The sequence below is a fragment of the Penaeus vannamei genome, chromosome 14 (genome assembly GCF_042767895.1).
Source record: "Penaeus vannamei isolate JL-2024 chromosome 14, ASM4276789v1, whole genome shotgun sequence".
NCBI lineage: Eukaryota > Metazoa > Arthropoda > Malacostraca > Decapoda > Penaeidae > Penaeus > Penaeus vannamei.
The window spans coordinates 2,138,419-2,147,461 of record NC_091562.1 but is presented as its reverse complement, the minus strand read 5'-3'; the positions used below and the strand labels follow the sequence as shown (position 1 = coordinate 2,147,461).

General features: G+C 37.0%; 1 protein-coding gene across 28 annotated transcripts in view; it reads left to right on the top strand.

Annotated features, from left to right (window-relative positions):
• LOC113807150 (large proline-rich protein BAG6) overlaps positions 1 to 7,691 on the top strand; it is a 37,789-nt gene extending 30,098 nt beyond the window's left edge. For 21 of the 28 annotated variants that reach the window (XM_070129593.1, XM_070129579.1, XM_070129586.1 and 18 more), the window contains 10 exons: positions 584 to 637; positions 1,774 to 2,034; positions 2,155 to 2,316; positions 2,513 to 2,707; positions 2,890 to 2,989; positions 3,303 to 3,433; positions 3,710 to 4,000; positions 4,136 to 4,324; positions 5,408 to 5,564; positions 5,884 to 7,691. In XM_070129593.1, the coding sequence (XP_069985694.1) occupies positions 584 to 637; positions 1,774 to 2,034; positions 2,155 to 2,316; positions 2,513 to 2,707; positions 2,890 to 2,989; positions 3,303 to 3,433; positions 3,710 to 4,000; positions 4,136 to 4,324; positions 5,408 to 5,564; positions 5,884 to 6,083 (1,740 nt within the window). In that variant the 3' untranslated portion in view covers positions 6,084 to 7,691. The remainder of the gene's footprint in view (positions 1 to 583; positions 638 to 1,773; positions 2,035 to 2,154; positions 2,317 to 2,512; positions 2,708 to 2,889; positions 2,990 to 3,302; positions 3,434 to 3,709; positions 4,001 to 4,135; positions 4,325 to 5,407; positions 5,565 to 5,883) is intronic. The other 7 variants (XM_070129591.1, XM_070129592.1, XM_070129590.1 and 4 more) reach the window with 1 other exon arrangement.
• The last annotated feature ends 1,352 nt before the right edge of the window (positions 7,692 to 9,043 follow it).

Here is a 9,043-nt window from a genome sequence, read left to right as displayed (position 1 = left end):
GCCTCACCCGACCCACAGCCCGATTTTCCCATGATGGCATGTTCACGTCATCCATATCAAAGGTGTTAAGAAAGGAAAAGGAAGAAGGAAAATGTCCCTTTGATTGCACTTGACTTCCTTTTAGTCATGACTTCAAAGAGCTGAAGTCCAAAGTTAAAAGAGGTTCTTCTGGACTTCTAATCCAGTTAGATTTTACATTCTCTGCTCTGCATTATCTGTTGGGCAGACTCTGTCCTATCTCTCTGGTGTTTCTTTTTGAAAGCTGTCCTGTTTCTTTGTCCCTTATATACTGGCTGGATTTACATAACAAATAATGCTCTTTGTTCAGTGACAGAAAGTTTGGTTTCTTGTTATTTGAAAATACCAAATGATGACAACATCTGACAAGAATTGAAAAAGCTAGATTGAAAATGTAGAAAAGGGAGCAAACAGAACCCTGATAACAGATGGCAAAGATATATTGCTTCTGTGCATGACTATTGCATATTTCTGGGAATTATTGATGTGTGAATTTATGTTGGCTGCCCATCAAAATTAGCCTGGAAGTACACTTAGCCATCATTGGCTTTTTTCCTCTCACCAGACCCAAGTTGGCAGCAGTCAAGCCCAGCAGAGAAGGACAGCAGCAAGCAACAGGGTAGGTTAAAGTGGATTCAAAATTCATTGAGTAATTTAGAGGAAAAGGAAATTGAAAAAGAGAAAGAGGAAAAGAATTACAGTTCAATAATATGTTTATACTTAAGTCTTAATGAGGTCTTCTGTGTGGTAAATTTGATAGGAAATGGTTGATCTAAGTATGATTTTTTCCAAACTATGGTCTATAACTATGTAAGTATTGGAAGGTATTTGAACTTTTTAGGTTTGTGATTATGAAATGTTCAAGTTTTGATATTGTTTTGTATTTAAGGGATATCCTTAAGAGGAAGTGCAAAAAAAGAAATCAGCTTTTCATTGATGTAATAAGAAAACTGTACAGGCTTTGCTGAAACTAGGCCCAGGAACAGAAACATTGCAATTGCAAGAGAGCAACTAATGACATGATGGAACAGATACTTCATTTACAGTTGCTTTAATGTCTACTTGGAAAGTTGCAGTACAAATGTGAGATACATGTTAAACTAAAAATTAAGAATATGCTGGAAACTTTAATGTATTTTTTTCTTTCTTTTTTAATGATCATATTTTTTTACCAAGTTGTTTATTTGATACTTAATATAAAAATAATCCCACTGTGTTTTCATGTATTAGACTCCGTATTTGTTACTAGTGAATATTATTATTAGTGATTGTAAATGTATATTGCCAGTTATCCCTAAATACTTTTTTTTCGGACGCTAGCAGACGTGTGAGAGTTGAAGCTTGAAATTGCAGTTTTATTAGCAAGCATCACAAGACAGCAAATTCATCTATGTATGTTTTCTTGAAAGAGGTTTTGAAAGGCATAAGACAAATGTACAAAACATTGTATTTGACTTTTATATATTTTCCATTTAATTTGCAAACCTATAAACAAGACATTGATTTATAGTTGCAATATCTTCAGCTTCTTTTGATCAATTCCTTCATAGTAATGATAATAATTGGTTGCAGAAGACATCTTACAGTAAGGTTTACTGAGTGATGATTATGTATTATATTGTTTTGATTACACTTTAAGTGATTGTCAGTGATATTTTTATTACAGTTTTGATTGATTGTCAAAAGACTATGTATCACTGCGGTATGATCTATATGTGGTGCTCAGTTTATTGATTTGTATTCTGCCATTGACAGGCCCAGGAGAATGGAGCAAGTGAGAACAGTCAGACTCGTCCTCAAGTGGGCATTTCACCTACTGCTTCATCCTCTGATCCTCTGGCATTCTTTGCCAGTCTAATGGCAGAGGCATTTGGTGCCAGGCAGGGCTCAGCTACACAGCAACAGCAACATCAGCAGCAACAGCAACAACAGCAACAGCAGCAGCAGTCACAGTCCTCTGCTGCTGATGGTGGTGAACCTCAGATCAGTGACCAGATGTTTGCCCAGTTAGTCCAAGTAAGTAAAATGCAGGAGAAAAAATATATGTAGATATATTATTTCACACATTTTATCAGTCTTATTTGATATGAATATTAGTTTCCTTATCAGTAATAATAATGTTCTTTTTCATGTTAGGGCGTCATGAGTCAAGTCTCTGGTTCACTGAATACTGAAGGCAATGGTAGCAGCAGTCAACAGTCAGGTGCATCATTGCATGAATTCCTGCAACCCTTCGATGGTGGGATGTTTAGCGAAGGGGATGAAGATTCTCTCTTTTATCAGTTGTTCAACACTGTGGTAAGTTAGATGATACTATAGGTGACTGTACCGAGAGATGTCCCATGATACTACTTTTCTTTTGATTTTCATGCATTTTGAGTTGCTAGTTGATATTCTTGACAGACCCCAGTATCTTTTTTTTTATTCCCCACACCTCTGTTTGTACTCTTGTATGAACAAAGTGTAAGTTCCCCTTTCTTTCACTATCAAATAGGCAATGTCGCTGTCAATAGGAGATCTTGTTCAGTTGTTCTTTGGAAGAGCAACAACAGCCAATCAGTTGCGTACGCCCTTGCAAGAGTTCGTGAGGGAGAGGGCATTAAAGGGAAACCAACCCACAGAGGAGAATCTCGACCGTGCCATAGACAGCGTCATCCATGACCTCCACCCACATCTAGTATTGACTGCAGTAAGTGCATTTCTTTACTTTTATTTGATTAAGTTTGTGTTTGTTAAAAGTTATCAAGATTATCCAGAATATTTTTTGATATTGAGAATATTTTACCTTATCTTCCTCTTTCTGTTATATTGTGATTATTTATTATTGATTGGGTTTCAGCAGATGGTGACATTTTATCTCTATATTAACAGGGAGATGCACATGTGCATGAAGGAATTGATTATGTCAATACAGTTCACAACTTTATTCGACATCGCTTACATGACATTTTCAACTTAGTTTTGAATCACAGTAAGTGAAATTTGTATGTTTTCAGTTGATGTGGAAATGAATGAAAGTTATGTTCAAACTCTATATTCCTTGCAGATTCTTGTAAGATGTTCTTTCATATTAATGAAATAAATTTTGTGTAAAATGTTTCTTGTGACAGGATTTTTACTGTAACAATGTAGGTGGATTCAACCACTTGATTGACCTACTATTTAAAAATTATTGCTTTTTGGTAATTTCAATTACATTATTTTATGCTCTCAATGGTGATGCCATATGTCAATTAATAAAATTTTCATCCTAGTACTTACACTTCTGATTTTCTCTTCCTTAGCTGATGCTGAAACATTTGGTCCTTCCCTGGTATCTCTTGTCCGACGAGCATTGTGGGAATTCATAGCACTCTCCCTTCACTGCTTCACAGACGGTGCCCAAGGGCTTGAGAGAGTTATTCAGGAGCGAGTGGTAAGTAATTCAGCAATTGGTTGAAGTGAAAGTGATGTTATTTAAGGCAGTGGTTCATGCCCCCACCACCTTCTTTCACATAAAAAAAATCCTTACTCTTAAAGGGAAAGATACTTGAAAAAGCATTTTTTGTCTTTGTAAACAACACTTTTTAATATTCCAAATATAATAAGGGCATTTCCTAGTTTTCTCCAGAGCTTGTATCCGATGTTAAAGATTACCATTATCCTCGCAGTTTGCATTTTGATATGTCATTTATTTTTTGATGTCCTACAGAGATCCATAATGGCTGGTGTCAGTCCTGCAATTCAGACATGGTCAGTAAACACTTCAATCATGCAGCTGAGATCTATGATGAGCCGCATGACCATAACAGATGATCACATCCGCCGATATGTAGTATCTCCAGATGAGGGAAGGCGAATGGAGGAAGAACGAAGTCGTAGACTGCGTGATAGTGAGTCTCCAGCAGCGGAGCCTACCCCCTTACCACAAATGACCTCACATCATTCTTCAACAGCAGACAACATGGTCCATGTGACCCCAGCTAATGTACCTGCTGAAGAGGTTGGTTTTAGGGATCTGGAAGCAAGATATTGCATTGTTTTTTTAATTCCACAAATGATATGGAAATGATGGTATTTTCTGGCTGAATTCCCTCTCTCTGAAAGCCTTTGTCATATTGTCTCTCCTTCCTGTTAGCCCATGGAAGTGGAAGAAGTTGGATGTATGGAGGAAGTCATAACCACAGGGGTTGAGGCAGAGTTAGAAATTGCGACTGAAGGAGCCACTGGAGGAACTGAGGAAGCAAAGGAAGATGAGTCTCTCACAGAAGAACCACCTGTTACAATAAATGTTGGATCTCAGCCTTGGCATCCAGCTGTTCCACAGGTGAGTTTCTAGTTGAAGGTGTCTTGAAGGACGAGGTAGCTGATATGTGAGCTTTAACGCCAGAAATATTTATTGCATTGGTAACAGCATAATCTCAGTTTCAATAATAAATACTAGAAGCATTCGGACAGTGCATATCTATGCCAATGCATACCTATGCCAAGGCAGTAGGGTCACTGCTGTATATTTACACGGGAAGAATTACATAAATACCACCACTTCCTGAAGTACACTGGTGATGTCTGTGTTTCCCAATCTTGCAATGCTAATAAATCATTTAAAAAAATCCTGGATCCGGTTCACCACCAAAATTAAATGGCATCTAAGTTGGGCTAAGACACACCTCTGGTAAAAATTTCATAAAACACAGTATAACTCCAAATGTTATATAATTATATAAAACAGTATAACTCCAAATGTTATATAAAAGTTGACCAACAAACAAACAAATCTGGATCATGATCTGTATCATCACCATGATTTCCTGATATGTAAGTTGGGCTGACACCACCTATAAATATTTCATAACCTGTTTATAACTTTTTGAGTTACCTTTCTAACAAACTAACCAAAAACATAACCTCCGTGGCAGAGGTAAAAATGACAATAGGAATTATGTGAAAAGCATAAGAGGAAATTGAATTATTTCATAAAAATTCTAGAAATAGGATATCAGGTGAGGTTAGGTAGTCCTACTAATTAACTCCTTGACTGAGCTCTTTTAAGGTCCTCTGCATGTAAACAAATTTCACATAACTAAGCTATAGTGAACGATGCATTTACCTAGTGCCAATGGTTTGAATTATTTAGATAGATGAATAGATATATAGATATATGGATACAGAGATAGGTAGGTAAATACTTGCATATATATAGATAGATAGAGATAGATATATACTTGAAGATAGTTGGATAAATAGAAAGATAAATGAATAGCTAGATAGCCGTATAATTTTATATACGTGATATATAGTTACTTATAAGTAATTAGGTCAGTATATTGCTAGATTAATAATAGTAAGTAGGTGCAGATAAAAGTAGTATTGGTTTTCATTAATAAATTTCATGTACTCTTCATTGTAGGACTGGATACCAGTTATAACACGTGATGTGGAGAGACAACAGCGCGGTGTTCCAGATACAAACCTGAGTGATGCCTACCTTTGTGGGATGCCACTCAAACGTCGCAAGCTTGCTTCTCAGCACAAACCTCATGGGACAGTGCAGCAGGTTATACAAGGTTAGTAGAGGCTTATACTTTAGATCCTGTAGAAGGTGTAAAGCCAAGTACATTTTTATTATTTCTTTTTCCAAATTGTTTTTTTGGGTAAAATTATGGTTGAATGATTAAAGAAATCAATATAAATGTTGGTATTGTGTGGGTGCATGTCTTGTTCTCTGCAGAATTAAGGGAGAAATATTTCCAAAAAATAGACTTTGCAGAAATCTCATAACATTTCTATGAATGACCTTGTATAAAAAGATATTATTTTACAGTCCAGGACATATCCTGAGAAAGGCATAACTAGCACTTCATAATCACCCTGTTTACCCCACAGATACCTTGCGCCACAGCATGAGAGGAGTCGGTGTTAATCGGGTTGTGGTTGAAAGTGTTGCAGGAGAAGCGGCTAGTCAGCTCGGTGAATCGTTTGCTGGCCATGTGCGCACATCTCTCAGGCAGCGGCTAAATCATAACAAAGACTTCAAGCCTGAGAAATTTCCAAAAAGCGAGCAACATATACTAAAGGAAAAGTGAAAGGAGGGAAGACCACTTTTGTTTTTTCTCTCTCTTTTCTTTATGTATTATTATTATTACTAAAAATAGTCTGCAGTGTGGAAAAGCAGTATTAGTGAATGTGATGAAAGTTGACTGTGGATCCATATGAAGAGCTTGTTATAGCTAAATTTACTACAACCGAGTGTCACTGAAAATTAAATTATATTCAAAAACACTTCAGTGAATGGTATTGAAAAGCAAAATAAATGCAGGGAAATGTTAGGAGTGTGATGGTATGGATAAAGTTAGCCACTTTTTTGTTTTACCCATTGTACAGTAGAGGGAATTCTTCAGAATACGAACACACGTATTGTAAGCAGGTATGATAGATGTTTAATGGTACTTCATTGCATGCACATCCTGTAACTTTTGTACATGCTTTTGTGATTTTATTTTGAATCCAATGCTTGCTGCTGATGTAACATAAATGAAAACAGTTGTAGAGTGAAAGAAATAGACATATGCATATATTTTTTGTTATATATTGACAGTCAAATGTATATAAGTCTGCAGAGATTTTTATTCATGGCATTTTTTTCTTAAAAGTAACTGCACATTGTCAAGGCAAGCCAAAGGTTGTTCGAAATTGGCTATTGCAAATTAAAGGTAACCGTAATCATTGGTGTTCATACCCAGAGTATCAAGATCTCTGTTTTATATATATATATATATACTGTAAGGAAACTTGTTTACCCATGCAATATAGAAAATGATAGGAATTCATAGAATATTTACAGTGTTATTGTACAGTGTGTAATCATTCTGTGATTGATGAAGATATCAGTTATGTGACAAGTCAGGCTGTAAGTTAGGAAACAATCAATATGAAAGGAATTATAGGTCTTTTATTATTCATTGTACATAATACGGTTCCGTAGATTTTCTTGAATCCATTGAAATTTACTTGAGTCAAGGGTATATGATTTAAAAAATGATTAATTCACTCTTCACCCATACCAAATATTATTGCCTTTCCCATGTCTGTATCTTTGCTGTAATACTGCCACTCGCACATATAAATTAAACCCATTCGGTAAATGGTTGAGTGTGGAATGGAAAACATTTGCACTAATAGTATTTTATGAATTATTTCTTATATGTGATGTTACTATTTTACACTCTTAGGTATCATTAGAGATGCATAGCTTCAAGAAACTGTTGATGTATGTGTGTGTGTGTGGGTGCATGTGTCTGTATACATGTGAGAGAATATGGATTAAAATATTGATGGTGCATCACAAATGAATAAATAAAATTTGATAGTCTGTGGTTTTCTGTTTATGAGCAGTTATCTGGAGAAATGTGTGTAACCTAAAGCCTTGAAAAATTTAGAATTTGGCATAAAGTATAACTGGAGGTATTCCTGAATTGATTCCACGAATATCAAGGATGACTTGATAGAAGCAAGTTTAAGAAACATGATTAGAAATATTCAATCTCAAAAATGCAATATTTAACCATAACACTACATGAGGATGTGCTTGTTTAGGACAACAGAGGTTGGGATTTAAATATTTGACTATGTATGCTCAACTTTTGTGCTAAAGTAGGCTACATCTGTTTAAACATATATAAAAATCTTTTAAATGCTGTTTTATTATAATATCCTTAGTAATCTTCATCCGTTACTAGAGGCATTAATTCTTAAATATCTTTATTCTCTCTTAGTTTATTAATTTATTATACATTCAGCATATTGCACTTCAGAACATAATCTGCCTCTGCTTCCTGCCAGTATATTCAAGCCAGTAATATGGAGAAAATGATTGGGAAACAGTGATAAGAGGAAATAAAAATAAAAATTATTAAAAAGTAATGAAAAATCTGCTGTAAAAATAAGTACCCTACTTCATGAGTAAATAAGAAGTAAAGAATTAGTATTTTCTGACTTGTTCGCCAGCCTCGTGGACTATGATGCAGTATCAGTACAATGCTATATTATTCTCCCTAGGGACAGCCATTAGTCCTCCACCAAGATCACTTTCGATAGACATTCCTCCCTTTTCGACCATATCAAACTGATCTGCACAGTTAGGCACGTGTGCCAATTGTGATGGCTCCCATAATGTATATCAAGTGCAGCCCTACCTGTAAGTAGGAGTCTGAGGTGTCAGTTCTCAGATTCAAACTTGTCCTCACTTTACGAGAGGCCAGACAGGAAGCACGTCGACGCTTTTCTCAGATTCCCTACTCGGGGGCAGTCCTTCGCTCCACACCTTCCCCTTCCTCCCAAGATGTTTCTGCATCCCTCCCTGTGTCTGTTCCTCTTCCATCTTACGTTTCTACTTCTATCCCATCCCTCTCCCAATCAAATTCTTTTGCCTCTCCATATCTAGACACCATTCTCTACCACTGCCCCGATACCTATCCTTCCTCCTCGCTCTACCCGTAGCAGGCAATCTAAACTTCCCCAACCTACTCCACTGTAGCAGCTCTAGCAGACATCCAAAACCTTCTAACCTTATCCCGAAACAACCTAGAAATCCCTCTTTTACCTGCCAATCTTACTACCCCCACCCCCCATCCCTTGCCCGTTGTTGTCGTGGAGGGGCTTAGGAAACGGAGACAAACTCAATGCAGGGATCTCCCCTGCCTCGGGCCTCAGCCCTCGACTCGACTAATTTTGCATGGTCTTTTCTCCCTCCCGCTCTCGTTTCCGTCCCTTCTCCAACCCCTTCTTCTATCTACTTCCTAAGGTGTAAGAGCCGTGCTGAAAGGATGAAAGGCCGACTTTGTGCTAGTCCTGCACGTCCTGAGGTAACCATGGGCACGGTATTCCCCTGTATAGTTCTCAAGCACTTACCCCATCAAGTGGACCCTGAGGGCTTGAATGTTTCTTTCCCCAACATAGTCAAGGCTTCCCATGGCCAGTAATGAAATACTAATACCCGTATTTGGGGCAATGAGGCTTGCCCCTAAATCAAACAGCCGCACCAATT